The 18,625-nt window shown below is 27.2% G+C and overlaps 1 protein-coding gene across 1 annotated transcript in view; it reads left to right on the top strand.

The window, feature by feature from the left end:
* Nucleotides 1-7,374: 7,374 nt before the first annotated feature.
* The window catches only part of LOC100208084 (uncharacterized), a 29,977-nt gene continuing 18,726 nt past the window's right edge, over nucleotides 7,375-18,625 (top strand). Inside the window, exon 1 of the mRNA XM_065803117.1 lies at nucleotides 7,375-7,524. Within this exon, the coding sequence (XP_065659189.1) occupies nucleotides 7,447-7,524 (78 nt within the window). The 5' untranslated portion in view covers nucleotides 7,375-7,446. The remainder of the gene's footprint in view (nucleotides 7,525-18,625) is intronic.

Raw genomic sequence — 18,625 nt, 5'->3', positions numbered from 1 at the left:
TATTTACATTTTTTTTTAATATATAGGAAGTAAAAAACAAATTATTTTCAGATTGATAAAACAATGTCAAATCACTCTTATTTTTTAATAATACTAAAAATCAAAACACTAAAATCTTTTTTTTTTCTATTTTTCGCTTTGTTATTATAAATTCATTTCAGGATTTACTTATAGTTCTGAATACAATAAACCCCTATGAGATCGTCCATAAATTACGCAACCGTAAATTTAGTTATTAGGCAATATAAAATAGTTTCCTCGCTGAGGGAAGTTTCCTGTGTGCAATTAAGCCGCAGTTTAACTAGACAGTTCAATTGAACCTTCTATTTATTAAATAAATTTCTTTTTTATTGAATAAGTTTCCATAATTTATTAAATAAATTAATCGTAGCGTAAATTATGGAGGAGCCGTTTGTGTATAGAACTAAAAACAAAACAAAAAATAAATGAATCATTATTTTTTTAGTTAAGTTATCATTTATTTATTTAAGTTAGTTATCATTTATTTAGAGTAATAATGTTTGTAAGTACGTTAGTATACTTTACGCTGCTTTACGTAGTAAAGTAGGGTAAAGTATAAATATAACGGGTGAAAACTAAAAAATGAGAATTTTCATATCGGGCTATAATAAAAAGGTACATCACTTATCTTTAAGAAAAAGCTATTTAACATTCAAATATGGTCCATCATCAGCAGTTCGACATTTTTTGTCATGATAATGGAACAGGAGCATTGTATAGCATTTATATCGATTTGAAGAATGCATCTTTTGATTTGGGTAATCAATTGTTTGCAGTCCTTAGCTCTCCAGTTGCTTTTGTATACTAACGAACTCAAATATCCAAAGAAATCTTTAATTAGGCGACACTGAGGCAAATTTGTCGGATTGCGGTTTTTTGGTACATATGGGATGTTTTGGCTTTCCAAAAAGACTTGTGTTTTTTTGGCATAATGCAATGATGCTCTATCCGGCCAAACCAAGTAACTGCCATCTGAATGATATTTTTGAAGAAATGGAATTAATGTTTTCTTCAAACATTGATTTTGGTATACTTCTTGATTAATAGCCAAACCACTTGGCTTAAACAATGGCTTGGAAATTCCCCTCTCAGATATGGCAATGTACAGCATCGCTTTCTGCTCAAGCTTGTGTTTACATTTGTATTTTACTTTTGTAGGTGTTATAGAACTTTTATCTGCATAATATCGAGCATTTCCTAGAACTTGCGCTTTGGAGAGGGGAAGTAACTTTCGTCATCCAAAACAAAACATTTTCCAAAGTAATTTCGGGTCATCCAACGGCATTGAGATTTCACGGTTGATATTTGTTGCTTAGTGTATTCTGGTGCCTTTTTTTTCTCGGCAGGCTATTCCTTGTTTTTTCGACGATTTGCAGATATAAGGCTGCGTACGCTTGAACTTTTTTGCAGCATCTCGTTGATTTATTAAATCATTGTTTTTGAAAGCAACGTGAAGCAAACGAAGCCCCTTCTTGTTTATTATTTTACCCGGTCTTCCACTACCATTTTTACGATTGGTTGGTAAGGATGCCAAAAAACGGTAAATAGTTGAAACTGAAACATTTTTGGTTTTAAAATGATTCACAGTAAACTTTTTTCCAAGTTTTTCGTGCATTTGATAGAACTTTACAATGCGCTTGCGTAGTACATCTTGTTTTGACGGTATTTTAAACACAACTGAATTAACTGATGCAAAACAAAACATATTATAAGTTTGTAAATAGAGAGAGTATAGTTTCGCATAGAAGTATTTTTCTTTTTTTTGACTTATGCGATTTGATTGCAGAGGGTCAGAATTCTCATTTTTTAGTTATCACCCGTTAGTAAATAGTTATCACCCGTTAGTAAATAGTTATCACCCGTTAGTAAATAGTTATCACCCGTTAGTAAATAGTTATCACCCGTTAGTAGCGGAAAATATAAAAAATAAAAAAAGGAGTTCGGTTTTCAAATACCTCAATTTGTGCTTATACTAAAACAGTGAATAACATTGTTGGTTAAAAAGTATCTAGCAAAAAGCAAATATTTCTAAATATATATGTATTTAATTTTATGCATTATATTTGACAAAAAAATTGATACAGTATCTCGACTGTTGGTTATTGAACACTGCACTGTTGTGCTATTTTACAAGTTCTTTCAATTTTTAATTACCAACGTTTATATATATATATATATATATATATATATATATATATATATATATATATATATATATATATATATATATATATATATATATTTATATATATATATATATATATATATATATATACGCGCGCGCGCACACGCGCACACACACGCACTCAGAGTAGATCAGGTGAATTCTTAGTTTAATTGATTGAAATGTTTTTAAAAATATTTCAAATTCATTTGCTATGAAAGTAATAAAAGAAATAATAAAAGAAATTTGATTTAAAAGATGTAGTTGTAGGAAGAAATTTTATAAAGTATTCACAAAGATTTTTGTGCTGTTCTAAAATCTAAGAACATATTCTTCTGAGTGTCACCCATCTTGTAAAAGAATGTCTTTGAATAAAGTGTGAAATAATTTCTGTTAGATCTTCTATTTGTCCGATCTCCTTACAGCCGAATGTTTAAAGAAAAAGTTAACATTAGTTGCAAATGAGTCAATGTTTAAAACATTAACTCCTGCTCTAAATAATTTATGAGCTATATGCAAGGGGCATGTGCCTATTGATATAATGTTTGTATTTAAACTTTTCATTTTCTATGACGACTTTAAAAGCTTTTCAAACTTAATATTAACATTAGGACCATCCATATCAATATGGAGCATAAACTTTATGTCAAGTTTGTTAACTTTCTCTACAAGCTCTAGGAAATGTTATAACGACTTTTCAGCTGTATAACGGTCTACCATGACAGTTTCACAGTATGCAATTTTAATGCACTTGTGCTTTTTACATCAATATTATATATAAACATCATACTGTTTATTAATTTGTTGAGTTGTACATTCATCAAATTTAAATGTAAAAATAGTATCGTTTAAGTTTTCCGATAACAATGTTTTTAATATGGAAAGATGCCGTTATAAACGGTGTATTTAGACTTTGTTTCACTTTGTCTGTATCCTTTTTAGCAATTTTTGACATTTTATGTCAAAAATTGCCAAAACATTTTACTATCTCCATTGGTTGAGGCAAAAGAATAGTTAGACTCGATAGTCTAAATTATAAATGATTTTAACTTTTAAAATTTCTTTCTCAACAGTGTAACTAATCTTTGAAGCTTTTAATTCAAGTATTTTATCTTTTTTTAGTATATATCTTATTTTGTCCTGGTGATTAAACTCAACTATCAGTTAAACTCAGATTCACACAGTTCATTATATTTTGTTTTTCTCTTAGATATCTTATAAATATAAATAAACAGTTGAACTATAATTTAACAAAATAATCTAAGAAATTTTACAACTTTTTGTATTTTATAGACTGACATAGAAACAACAATAAAACTGACAATTATTGATAATTATATATTCAATAGATATAGAGGATAGATAATTACAGATAACGTTCTAATACACACATTTCTAAGTACACACATAAAAAACATTACTATAAATCTATTATTGTTTAAAATTAACATTTATTCAAAAAAGTCTTTTTAAATTTTAGGACGAAAAAAGAAAAAACTTTCAAAATTTGTGACATTTTGGGACAGAGTTAAAATTTTGAAGTTCAGTTACAAAGACTCAACTTAAATGGTGTTAAAGTTCTGAGATTTAGTGTTTTTAATAAATTAAAAAAAAATTACTGTTTATTTTACAAATGTTATCAAATTTGTGAAAAAATATTAGTCTAGATTTATAAACTGAAATTTTTTATAAAAAATACTTATATTGTAACATAAAAAAATTATTCCCACCCCCTACCTTTGTAATTTAAGGATTGGATTTAGGACTTGAGAGTGAAAGTTTTAAAAAGATGATAATACATCTCTGAAAATTTTTTTTTTATATTTGTTCATGCAACAAGTTAATATTATATTGCAAATGTTACTAAATATTTTAATGAAACACGAGCAACAAAAAACACTAGCAACTTATAACTAATGGCATTTTACTAAAGAACCTTTCTATTATAAGGGTTAACTAGTCAGCAAAAAAACGAGAGAACTGAAATCGGTATTTGTTGCTAAAAATCTAATTCTGAGAGAATGTTAACCACAGCAAGCATTTCAACATCTTATTGCATACTTATTCTTTAATACTGCGAAGTTTGCTTTAAAAAATCGTTTTAAATCACCCTGTGATCAAAAACATACTTTACCGCTCGTTTCATCTCACAACAAAAAGACTCAACGTGATTTATTATTGCTCCAGTATTAGGATCAACAAACATAAAGAAATTTGTTTTAATCAAAATAGGAAGGTCACTGATCCAAGTGTATCTTTATTTTACTTAATTTTTTTCTAGTAGCTACATCAAGTACCTAAAAAATTCAATGTTTTTAACGTAATAACCGACACAATACTTTTTCTTGATTAAAAAATTTATCTATCTCTCCGATGAGCCTTAAACCACCTGTTATAATTTAAGTAATAATGCAATATAATATTAATGACGTCACTTCCCGTCTTCTGAATATTACAGTTATTAGTAACGCTATTTATATATAATCTATTTATATATAATATAATACATTTATATAATATATAATATTTATATATAATATTTATATATAATATAATACATACACGCTATTTATATATAATACATACGGTTATTAGTTACGCTATTTATATACGATAGATGTTTGTAGTTCTTGTATAGCCTTTTTCTTATATTTGATAAAAGCCAAAATAAACATGAAAGACTTTTTTAATTATGGTTTACAACAATACTATTATTATGGTTTTACTATTTTATTATGGTTTACAACACCACCTAAAGCAGCAACCATAGTTTTGAATAAAAAATCGTTTTGGAAACGATGATACCACAAAAAAGAAAAAAAAAAAAGTATTGTTTGCGAAATTTACCAACTGTAGACATTTGGCGCCGCACTCCAACTTCAAACAAAAGCTTTGTTTGAAGTTTTTTGTTATAAACAAAACATGTTTTTATTTTCTTGGAAAGCTAAATTTATGTTTAAATTATTTGTGATAAAAATTGTATTAAAAATATATTATAATAATAATTGAATATAATCGTGTTAAAAAATTTATTGCACTGTTAAGATTATTTTCATTGATATATTTAGAAGGTAGAAAAAAAGAAACTACTTGCTGAGTTCTTGCTTTTTTAAGATATCAAATTAGACAAAAACGAAATCAGATTAAACATGTAGTTGGTGCAAATAGAATCATAGTCAAGCTAATGTTGTTTTTGTTAAATATATTAAAATTTTGCACTTTTTTCAATGTTGTGAATTTCACACTTTCAATGGATGTGAAAATTGATATTACTTGTAATGTTAATTGATGATAGTTATTAAATTTGACAACTATTATCAATTTATCTTTAAATACATTAAATAGATTATCAATGAAAAAAAGCTTTAACAGTTTTGCCTAATTTTTCTTGTATAATGTGCTGATTCCAGAAATAGTGATGAAAATGATGTTATTCACTAATTTCTCATATTTTAATCTGAAAAAAATATTGCTCAAAATAAAAGAAAAATATTTTTTCAATCTGTAAGTCTATTAAATTATTAGTTAACCAATAAGTTCTAATGTTAAAATGGTGACAATAAATTTTAAGTTTTTCAGGTTAGCAATAAAATTGTTTAATATTAGGTTGGTTTCCTTGATAAATGGCGCAGTTGTTTGTTTTCTTTCAGTTAATATAACCTTGCTTTGCAGTTTTTAGTTTATGTGTTTCTCATTAATACTTTAATTTTATTTAATCGTCTTTGTAAAAATTTGATTTAACAAAATTAAAGTATTAATTTTTTGAATCTCTCTAAACCCTTTTTGTTGAATATAAGAGAGAAAAATATGACTTATCAAAAAATTGGAAACTTATCAAAAACTAGTTTTTAAGGTGTTCTGTTACACAATCAAAATACTTATGATTAATTGTCTATTGCACATCAGTTTATATAAAGTAAACTTATGATCTTAAATCTTAACTAGATTTTAAAATTTAGTATACAGTTCACAATTAGGTGCTATGTAGAGATTTTAAAATAGTAACCAAGTTAACCAAAAGAATTTACAAATTTTTAGTGCTTTTTGTATGAGAGAGAATAGCAGAACATAAGATCAGAATTAGTCCAAAAAATAATAGCTCATAAGAAATTTATTGACACCAGGCAAAAAAAGTACCTATTGTATAATATTTTAGTAGATCTATACAATATACTTTTATTACCACTACATATTAAGTTGGGCTTGATTAAACAATTTGTTAAAACAATCTAAAAACTTAAGTAATGTATGAGAAAGTTAAGGGGAGTGGTTTCATCACAACATAAATTAAATTGAGAAATAATAACGTGTATTGGAAAATATCAAAAGTAATAAAAGATACATAATAAAAGATAGTTTGCACAGAAGAAGATTTATTAAATCATATCTAAAACTTGCGTATTATCGTAATATAATATTAACTAATATAAAAATTGCAACTTAACAAGCTATAACTTTTATGTGTCAAGTTTTTCTCATTTCAAAATATATAATTTCATATTGTATAAAAATTCTGGGCAATTAAAAAAAAATTATAAAAATTTTGGTTATATATGGTTTCAGCACTCAAAGCTGCGTAAAGTATGATTTGTTTGTATGACAACAAAGTGTTTACAAATGTAAACACTTGTTTTAAATTACAAAAATAAACAATTGTTTTAAATAGAGTTGGTTTAAAAAGCTTTTACATTGTTATTTATTATTATTAGCCTGTGTTATTAATAAATTGTTGTTATTTTTGTGTTAAATATCATTTATGACATACATATGTTATTCTGCACCTCTTAAGTTAGTTAACTGTTAATATTAACCAAGCATTTCCTAAGATCAAAAAATTTGGTCTTCATTTTGGTTTTACAGATTTATTACATATTATATACATCATATAGTCTTTTTTACTGAAACTATTCTTTTAATATTGAAACTGATTTTCAACTTATTTCATTTATGGTATTTAAAAATTTTAATCATGTTTTTATAAAAATTTCAAATTTTCAATAAATTATTGAAAATTCAGTAATAATGTTATTACTATGATTGTTATAGGCTTTATGATATTTAGGTTATGAGATATGAATAGTATTTTAATAATATATATGATTTGGGTGACCATTTATAATGTTTTACTTAGTCAGTACAATTAAAAATTTTATTTTTGGTTGCGCTCTCATATGTAAAAACTTATACAATGGTCACACTATGTATGATTATATTTATGACTCTAACTAATTTTTTAAAATTTTTTTGGGTTAGCCATAGTTATGGAAAGTTTTAATATGCTGAATCAAGATGCTGCTGTATTACATGTTTGTTCATTTGGGCTTATGAAAGGAAAAACTGTGAGTATAATTAATACATTTTTTTTTTTTAAACATCTTTGCTTCCAACAAGGCTGCAAGCAGCCACTAATTAAAGTTGGAAGTTACTGAAAGAGGAAAGATGAAGATTGTAGAGCAAAATAATGATTGACAGAGGACTTAAAAGATTTAAATTATATGAATCAGGAAAGCGAGTTCCAAAGAACTGATGTTCGAGGAAAAAAATTAGACGAATAAGCGTTTTTGGAGCACTTACGAACAGTCAGATTTTAGGCTGATTTTAGCTGATTTTATTTTTTGATTTTATTGATAATATATTTTAAAAAATAGAGTCAGAAGATAATAATACAAATTCAGATTCTAGTGAGATTCAGCCATCTGACCCTGGAATCATAAGTTTAAAATCAAGAACACCAGGTCTTCCTTCAATCCTAGATGGGTGTTATTTTGAAATAACCAAATTTGTTGATGAAAAAAAGGTGTTGGCTAGGTGTAAAAGCTGTTCAAAAAAATTCTTATCAGCACAAATTGACTCAACTTCAAACCTGTGTCTAAAGTTATTTCAACGTCAAACCTGTGTCTAAAGCCTGTGTCTAACCTGTGTCTAAACCTGTGTCTAAAACCTGTGTCTAAAACCTGTGTCAAACAACGTCAAACCTGTGTCTAAAGCATCTAAAGGTAGTTACTTGTATATCTACTATTGTTGTAATTATTATTACCACTATTAATATTGCTGTACTAGATTAAATGCTAAAATATTTAAATTAACATAACAGATGTACTTTACATAATTATTTTAATACTACAATTGAACATTTTTTATGAATAGGCTAATAAGAATAAGTTATATAACATTGTTATATGTTATATAGCAACAGAAATCATTGAAAAATTAAAGCAAAATATCTAATTTTCATTGATTTAGTATAATAAGTTAAATTTATTATACTAAATCAATGAAATATATATATAAAGTAAGTTAACATTATTAACTATTTAATTATATTTCAAATGCAAGTAAGTAAAAAAAAGACATGGATAAAATGTTTTATTTCCTTTCTTTTGTTAATTTAACATTTTTTATTTTGTGCAATTGCAATATCTTATTCTTCTTATTACTTTTGTGTAATTTCTATTATAAAAATAATTTTTACCTTTTATATATACATGAAAGGGAAAAATTATTACATGTTATAAGCAACTTTTTATCTTTTAAAAACATGAAAAAAAAAAGAAGTGATTATTGAGTAATATATTGTGATGTTAGAATAATAAGATTTTGTCTCCCTTTTGTAATTTTGAAAGAATTGAAGAAAATTTGTTATATTTTCTTGAATTATTAAGATTAAAAATCGATATTGTTAAATTAGAAAATTAAAAATTTATTTTTTTAAATTGATTGCTTAAAGCACGCATTTATTCTTTATTAAGTAATATAGATTAGTACACAAACAAATAGCATATTGTGACGTAAAAATGATAGAGTTCTATCTCCTATTTTTACTGTTGATTGAATTTGGCTTTCGATTCATTATTATAATATTCTGGTATTTATTAACTTTAACATATTAATCTTTATATTTTTATTTATATACTTCCTAAAATTATTTGTTTTTGTTATTTTCAACTTTATTTAATGAAATTCAAATTAACAATTAATACTAAAAATAAATAATTTTAAAAATTATGAGAATCATTTTAAAACATAAAAACATATTTTATCATTATAAATAATAACAGCTGTAAAAAAGTCAAATCATTAAAAATCGATCGTTAAATTCTCACAAAATTACAAAATGGAGATAGAACTCTATTATTCTAAGGTCACGATCTGTAACTGCAGTAACACTAGTAAAAATAATTTATTTCATTTGATTTTTTAATCTTTTTTTTAGGCTGTTCATCCTAGCTCAGTAAGCAGCTACAATGCATACAAGAAAGAAATGTCTATAAATGTAAGAAAAAGAGGTCCGAATGATACTGGTTTGTCCAAGAAAGGTGTCCCTGCAAAGACATTTTGTAGTAGAATTGGTGGTCAACTATCATTAAGTTTAACCACAAATAAAAAACAATCAACAGTAAGGTCTGAAGTTCTTCCACAAGAAAAAGTAAATGATTTAATTATCAACTACATTATAAGTGAATTTCAATCACTAATAACAGTTGAAAAACAATCGTTCAAAGATTTAGTCACCGGTCTTTCTCCCTCATTCACAGTTATGTCTTGTCCAACTCTTAGAAAAAAACTAGACAGTAAATTTGAAATTATATTAAAAACAATTAGAGATCATATTCAGAAGTCTGTTTCTATATGTACTATAGCAGACATATGGAGCTGTTTAAAAAGGAGCTATATGGGAGTTACGGCTCACTGGATCAGAGTAGATTTATCTTGAATATCTGTTGCGCTTGCCTGGAAACGTTTTAAAGGAAGTCATATGTTTGACGCAACTGCAGAGCAACTTTTTAATATAGCTTTCACTGTGACTGACAATGGTTCAAATTTTGTCAAAGCATTTAATAAATGCCAAGATGATAGCGATTTTGTTAATAGTGAAAATGTGATATCAGTAGAATCAGAACCACAAAGTTTATCAGATGAAGAAGATACATGTGGAGATGGTTGATGTTGGCACCATTCTGACAAATGAGCAAGAACAAACAAGTAACAACAAATATTTACCAAAGCACATGAGATGTGCTAGTCATACTCTGAACCTGCTTGCCACAAGTGACATTCCAAAATTGATAAAAAATGGACGAGGTTTATATAAACAACAGTACAGGGAAGCAATGGCTAATTGCTTAAAACTGTGCTCATGTGTCAGCCAAAGCACAAAAGCATTGGATGCTGTGGAGAATATAACTAAAGTTTCATTGAGGACACCAGGGGAGACTTGATGGAATTCAACTTATGATGCCATATGTCGACTTTTGGAGCCAGGGGTAAAAGAAAAGCTCCCCCAAATCATGGATGCATTGAAATTGCGTCATTTCAAACTAGTGGAGTTAGAGGTATTGGAAGAATACAAGCAATATATGAAACCTATTGCTGATGCTCTGGACAAACTGCAAGGAGAAAATAATTGTTTTCTGGGATTCCTGATGCCAACGGTTCAGTAACTTCGAAAGAAACTTGTAGTTCTTATTCCAAAAGTTATCCACAGTGGAAGTTTAATTGAAGGATTGATTTCAAACATAGATCAGCGTTTCCCACATTTGTTTGCATACGATAGTTCATCCAGAATCTATGCAATTGCAGCTGCATCTCATCCTCATTTGAAACTGCAATGGGTTCTAGAGGAAAAGAAAAACTGGGTTAAAAAAGACTTCATAGGAGAGGCACAAAAAATCAGTTTAGCTGAAAGTTCTGTAGATGCTGATGAAGCTTTGACATCTGGAACTGATGATTTTTTTGAATTCGAATCACCAAAAACAAGCTGCATACAAACTAGTCAGTCGGCAGTCACTATCGAGTGTTTACAATATCTTGAAGATGGTTTATACACATCTTCATTAGCATTTAGCCAACAAATATTTAGATTAGATTTTATTGTCATTTTAAACTTTAGTTGCCTTAAAGCACTTTCTATAGCCTTTTTTTTTATTTTTCGCTTTCCAAAAGTATTTTGTATTTTTAAACTTTTATTTTGAGTATTTTGTATTTTACATTTTAAATACCTTCACTTGAGTGTATTTTGTATTTGTATTTCAATTACTTTTTTGATCCAGTATTCATATTTGTATTTTTAAACTTTTATTTTGAGTATTTTGTATTTTACATTTTAAATACCTTCACTTGAGTGTATTTTGTATTTGTATTTCAATTACTTTTTTGATCCAGTATTCGTATTTGTATTTTAAATACTTTTTTGAAAGTATTTTTTACAACACTGCTGATGAGGATGTTACTTAATTGTGGTTATAACCCTCTCTCTTAATTCTTTAACTCCGAAACATGAACCTTAACAAAAAAAAATGGCTGCGCAGAGGAACAAGTTGAGCGTGGTACTTTCAGGGATATGATGGGGATCAATCTCGGAACTTCTTGCTTATGAAGCAAGTGCTCTACCACTACACCACTACCGCACATAGATATCAAACTTAACAATGTTATGTGAAAGATATTTAAAATAAATCCTAAATGGGAGAAAGTTTGGTGTGATCTATTCAATATACATACAAAGAAAACCACTAGTAAAAAGCTGTAAATTTACAGCTATTTATATTTTATAAAATTTAAATATTTTATTATTAAATATAATTTATAAATTTTTTTTATTTCTAAAACATAACAAAATAAAGTTTATACTAATGTGCAGATATGATTTTAAAAACTCAATTGTTTTTAGATAATCTTGATGTATTTACAATAAAAGAGTTACAAGTCACAATTAAAAGTAGCTTGAATATTGCTTGTGGGAAGAAACTCTGCAAACTTTGTAAACAAAAAATTGCCAGATGATAAGACCCTTCAAAAGCGGAGCGGAGCGGATTATTAGGATTTTGTTATATCATCATTTAAAGTAAAAAGATAAGAGATCAGCAAAGATCTCTAGAATTGTAATATATCTCTGCTACAATCTCATTCAAAAAGAAGGAAAGCAAAAAGTTGTGCAAAATAGTTAAATGGGATATAGCATAATTAAAAAAATTGAAAGTCACCTCTATGTTCCCTCAAAAATGTGCTATGAAACAAATAGCATGAAAAAGAAGGCTTAAAACTTTGATGAAATTTTATTCTTGATAAAAGAAAAAATTCTCTGTTCTTACACAAGAACTGTTGTTGAACTTCTCACAGTGGCACCACTAAGTTGGTTGGTATTGGAAGTAAAAAATAACTTGATTGATTAGGTTAACATAACTTAACTTAATCAATCAAGCATAATAAGTAATGGCAACTTTGCACAAAATTATGCTTTTGTAGTCCAAGATAAAATACAGAGCAATCACTGGAACACCCAACAGTGTTTTAATCATATATTAGTTATTTACTATAATGATGATGAGGGTGTATTAAAACATATTTATTAATGTTTTATATCAGCCAACATTACACACCATGTAACTTATGTGTACAAAATATTTCAATTTATCTTACCCGCGTTAAAAACAAAATTTTTCAATTTGTCTATATTACATTTATTCACTGATTCTAGTTTAGGACAGTACAAAAAGTGTATAAGCTTTTATAATCTATGCCAAATAGCAAGTAAGTTTAGTTTTAAAAGTAAATGGAACTTTTTTGCCATGTCCACAGAGACACCATGAGATGGTATCGGTGGTATTGTAAAAAGGTTGACAACACAAGAAGGTTTAAAATGACCATACAATAACTATATTCTATTCATAACATAAACATTTTAGTGATGTAAGATTATTAGTAACTAAAAAAATTAAAGGCAAAAAAAAAAAATTGAATCAGGCGTTTTGAAATATTATTCATATAAACTAGTTGTTTTATTATCTTTTATGCATGTTCTCTTTGTAATTCAGCATTTTAAGTACACCAAAATTATAAATATTTATTTTCATATTTTTGCCCTTTTTATTCTTTATCTTATTAAGAAAATATTTTAAATTTTCTTAGTAAAAACTGAATTGTTCAATAATAAGATCTTAATGAAAACTGGGTCAATTTAGGAATCAGGTCAACATTAAAGTTGCCATATTTCATCAACTGCTCAATATTTTTAGCTTATTTTGTGCAATGTTTTTTTTTTATAAATAGGAATGTGTCAAAAATTGAAACAAAAAGGAAAACACATGGTTCAATGGACTGGGTGATTTATTGTAGAATTACCCACTAGTCATGTTCCAAGAGACCATGAAGTTTAAGGAGCCAGAGTGTCTGAGTGTAGTTAAAAAAATAGATATTATTTGAAAGAAAAATTTGAGAAAAATAAGCAGAAAAACAAATTTTAGGTAGAGAAAAAAAATGTTTTTAAAATTTAGCTTGCTTAAATTTTAGGCCTTCTGGTCCCTGACAGTTTCACAGTATTCAAATTTAACAGCAGTTTAAAATAACAAAAATTTTAAAGTAACTTATGAATTCAATACCTTGAAATATCCTCTACATTTTTAACTAACTTGTTAAATTACAGTTAATTTTTTTTATTCACAAATATTTTTTAGTAATTTCTTAAAGAAGTGATAAATTTTTGAAATATGTTACTGTTGTTTTTCCAGTTGATAAAATAAAACAGCTAAATTATTGGACTCAATTTTGAGGCCCAATATTTCAAAATGCCCCATTAAATTTTTTTTAAATGCTTTTGATATTTTTAATTACTTAAGTAATTAAAAATATTAAAGCTGGTCTTACACATATATATACCAATCAAAGTGTCAGCATAAGCTTTTCAAACAGTTAAAAAGAATGAATGGTTTTGTAGGTAAAGCTAGAAAATGAAGAGCGGTTTTTTTTCGTTAAGAAAATCATTTTCACCTTATCTTAGTTTTAAAATATTTTGAGACAGCTAGACTAGAAATGAGTAAAAATAGGGCATCAAAATATTTCAATTTGTTTTATTTATAATTTCAATGGACATGTACCTAACCTATACTTAAGAAGATTTAAAGATTAAAATGGATGAACTTTAAAAAATCTATAACTTGTTTTCTACATAACTCATCAAATGGATGTCATATTTGTATAAATGAACCTTGAACAATTCTACAGTTTTAGATCCAACCTTTAAACTAAATTATTTCACACCAGACAAAGATACCAAAAATCAAATGTTCAAGGGCAGTAAAAGAAACTAAATAACACTAATTTGAAAAATAGCTCTTCTGTAACTGAAAACTTTATTCAATTAGATAATGAATCAAACAATCCATCTTACTCCATTCAATAATCTAGCTCTCTACTGGAAAAATAAAAAATGACTGAAAGTGTATACAATTTCTATCATTTTTCAAAAGCTTCTGCAGACACCAAATTATACAGTTTATACAGTTATACATAAGTTATACATAAGTTATACATAAGTTATATATATGTTATACATAAGTAATAGATAAGTTATACATAAGTTATACATAAGTTATATATAAGTTATATATAAGTTATACGTAAGTTATATATAATATAAGACAAAAAGTTATAGTAACTAAAGAATTCAAAAAAATTTTTGACAGATTTTGACTGATCAGTTTAAGAAAAATAAAAAAACTTTTAATGAGAATTTCTTTATAAATGATGAATTAATTACAAGGTAGCTTAATTACAATTAGCGGTTGCAAAATCATTGTCTTCACGCAAATAATGCTCTTAGAGACTTTTTAAAAATAACAGTTGAACAATTTGAATATTGGAAAAAGGTTTAAAATAAAAATAGCTCAACAAAACAATAAAGTTCACTCACAATCTCTCATACAAATAAATTTATATATAATAAATTTTTTTGACTTTTTTAGGCAACAGAATGTAGCAGCAAATAAAAGATGTGTAACAACCATATAACAAATTAGAGGTTACTTTAAATTTTGAGATTAGTAAAGATACTACACCTTTTCAAGATTTAAATGAGAACTTGAAAGTTGTAATTAAGAAAAGTAAGGTGTAATTGAGAAAATGAAAGTTGTAAATAAGAACTTGGAAGATGTAATTGAGAACATGGTAGTTGTAATTAAGGAAAGTGTAAACAATACTAAGTTCTTTGTGTTTTGAATTTTGTAGTCTTAATATACTTTATAATTTAGGACTGGAAATAATAATATAATACCAATAAATTAAAAAAACTCATGAAAAAAACATTTGAGGTTTAGGGGTAACTGGAAAAATCCTATTATGTGTCAATTAGAACTTTCTTTTATCTTTGTGAAAAATTCAATTAAGATTTCAGATGAATAATAAATAAAACACAAATAATTTATTTACAAAAAAATATAAAATTTAAATGGAATTTGAACAACGCCATTAAAAATCATCGCAATAATCAGTTAAACACAAATTTGTACGTCTTCCATATTTAAAATTGTTGCATAATGCGTGGTTGTATGTTTTACAGCACATGTATAATCATTCCATTTTGCCACAGAAACAATTCTTTCTAAATACTGCATTTGTTGTTCCATAATCCCTGCACCACAATACAGGTGGAATGCAAATCGTATTTTTAACATTAATTTTTTTTTTTAACCAAATTGTTTCCGCTGGGTTTAACATTGGGTTGTAGGGTCCTAATCATAATATCTTAGCTGGTGAATTTTCAAACACCCTTTCCAAACAAGCGTGACATGAAGCATTGTCTGTTACGACGACCAAATCCTCTAAACAATTCCCAGATGTAACCCAATGGTTAAACATAGCCAACATCTAGTTATAAGAATCTGCTTTAAATGATCCTCTGCAAGTTTCTATCATGACAACATTTGTTGTTGATATAGCTGCAAAAAGGGTAAAATTTATTTCATCCAACCAAACTATCTGGTGACCATTCGTGATGTGCTTGTTGATGTTCCTAACATATTCAGCTCTTTTTTGTTAGTTTTCATTACTATTCATTTTAGTAGGCTCCTTGTACACTGTTTTTAAATGAAAATAGTCTGCCTTTGAAGTAATTAATGGTTGTTGTACTGATGCTAATATTAAATTGTCTTAATATCCTTGTTTTGATGGCCAACAATGTCAATTGACAGTCACTTTTAATCCATGTTAGTGTTTCTTCGATTTGATCATCAGTTAATTTTTTTGGTTTAAAACCACCTCTACCAATGAAATTGAAATTTCTGCTGCAGACCCACTTGTATGCTGTCTTATATTTGACACCTAAAGTTTGCGCCAGAGTCACCCAATCGTCATTTTGCTCAACATATTCAGAAACTCTTCTTCTGTCATTCGGTAAGATAAAACGTAATGTTTTCCTTCAACTTGTTTGGTTGTATGTACTTCAATGCCGACAAATTAAACAAGTTGGTTCTGGTTGTTTCAGAAGTAGATATAAAATAATTTGGTGAAATGAATGCTGACATGGATTCAATTTAATAACAGACTTTCTATTCATTGTGTATTGATAAATAACAAAACGATCTTTCAATTCCCTTATTATTGTTGATGCATACAAATGCACCAACACAAATGCACAAATTTAAAATTATTAATTTATTAAAATGCATATCCAAGAAGATCTTTTATAATGACCATTGTCTTATATTGTGAACTTATATTGTGAACTTGCAGTTCTTATATTTATATTGTGCTGAACTTTTATTGTGAACTCGGACTTATACTGTGAACTCGCAGTTACAAATTATGTATTCTCATTTATATATTACAATTTCTTAATTACAATTTTGGTTTTCTAATTACATATTGCAATTTCTTAATTACATGTTGTGATTCTAAAATCAGATCCCATCCTTAGGTTCAAGAATCAGCTCTTAAAGTCAATCCACCATTTCTACCTAAAAAATTATTATATGTTTTTAATATATAATGTAAATGTTTAATATTTAATATATAATGTCTGTTTTATTGGTACTAAATAAATATTAATAAAACTCTACTTTATTATGTGGCTAACTTATCCAACTTTAACTTACATACTTGACTCTTGATATGTGGTCAACTTATTTCATATTATTTTTTTAAATTTACTTTTTTTTCTTTTCCTTTTATCTTATTTAGGTCATTGCGCTTTATTAGTGAATCACCATTTGCAATGACCTGTGTTTTATTGTAACATGTTGCTAACATGAAATATATTGTTGTTGTTGTTGTTGTTTAATTACATATTAAGATTTCTAAATTACATGTTTTTTTTCTAAATTACTTATTGTGATTTCTTAATTACAACTTTCATGTTCTCAATTACATCTTGAAAAGGTGTAGTGAGGACACCTTGTGTGATTCTGACTTTGATTCTGGTAATTGGTTTAAAAGAAAACTTTTTCAACAAAAAGTTACTGCTGAAATTTCCATAGATATTTTTCCTGGTATGGTAGTTTTTATGTCTACAATCAGTTCTCCAAGTGTTTTATGTCTACAAGTGATATTTTTCCAAGTGTTTTATGTCTACAAGTGACATTTCTCCAAGTGTTTTATGTCTACAAGTGATATTTCTCCAAGTGTTTTATGTCTACAAGTGATATTTCTCCAAGTGTTTTTACAATCAGTGATATTTCTCCAAGTGTTTTTACAATCAGTGATATTTCTCCAAGTGTTTTTACAATCAGTGATATTTCTCCAAGTGTTTTGCACAAAGTTACTGGTGCAGTTTTAACTCAATCAGGAGTTGATCTGAATGCTTTTAAATGCAGCGAGTCTACAGCAGCTAGAAAAATGAAACATGCTAATCATAATATATGCATGATAGCAAAAAAAGATGTTCAACAAATAATGAATGAATCTCCATATCTGCGCATAGTGCATTTTGATAGCAAAACATTAATTGAACTAAACAAAGGAAAAACAATTAAAATTATAGACTGGATGTTCTTGTAAATATTGGTGGTGACACACATTCTTGGAGTACCTCTTTTACCAACATCTTCTGGTGAAAACCAGTACAATGCTTTAATGGGCCTTCTTAAAGACTACAACCTTGAATCCAAAGTAGGAAGAATATGTTTTTTCAGTAACGATAGTTTAAAGAAATGTTCTTTAATCAGAATATCCAACAATATGGACAATTATCTTTTACTTATTGCATGAAAGCATCAGGTATGTGAGTTGAGAATGATTCATTTTTGTAATTTAGTTTCAGATGAACATTCCACAGGATCAGATAATCTTATATTTAAAAAAAAAAATTGTTTTTTTAATTTTTTAAATCCTGGTTTTAACTATAAACTTTATCAAACAGAACTGATAAAGTTTGATTGGAAAGCAGTAAAGGGAAACTTGTTTGAGAAATCTTCTCCAGAGTCTTTGAATTTATGTCAAGAATAGATTGCAAAATTAAAAGAAAAAAAAGATATTATCAGAAATAATGGAAAGGAGCTTGCAGGACTTGTTGCAAGATACCTTTCTCCATCTTCAGTAAAACTGAGAAAACCTGTAGCAGTTCATTGTGATATGTTCATATCAAAAGAAATGTAGTACCTAAAGCTACAACTTCTTTTGGACCAACTTAAGTTTGTAAATCAAAAAATAAACTTAAAACAGAAATCATGC

This window comes from Hydra vulgaris, chromosome 08 (assembly GCF_038396675.1).
Source record: "Hydra vulgaris chromosome 08, alternate assembly HydraT2T_AEP".
NCBI classification, from domain to species: domain Eukaryota; kingdom Metazoa; phylum Cnidaria; class Hydrozoa; order Anthoathecata; family Hydridae; genus Hydra; species Hydra vulgaris.
The sequence above is the reverse complement of the archived record's forward strand: the minus strand, read 5'-3'. Positions and strand labels throughout refer to the sequence as shown.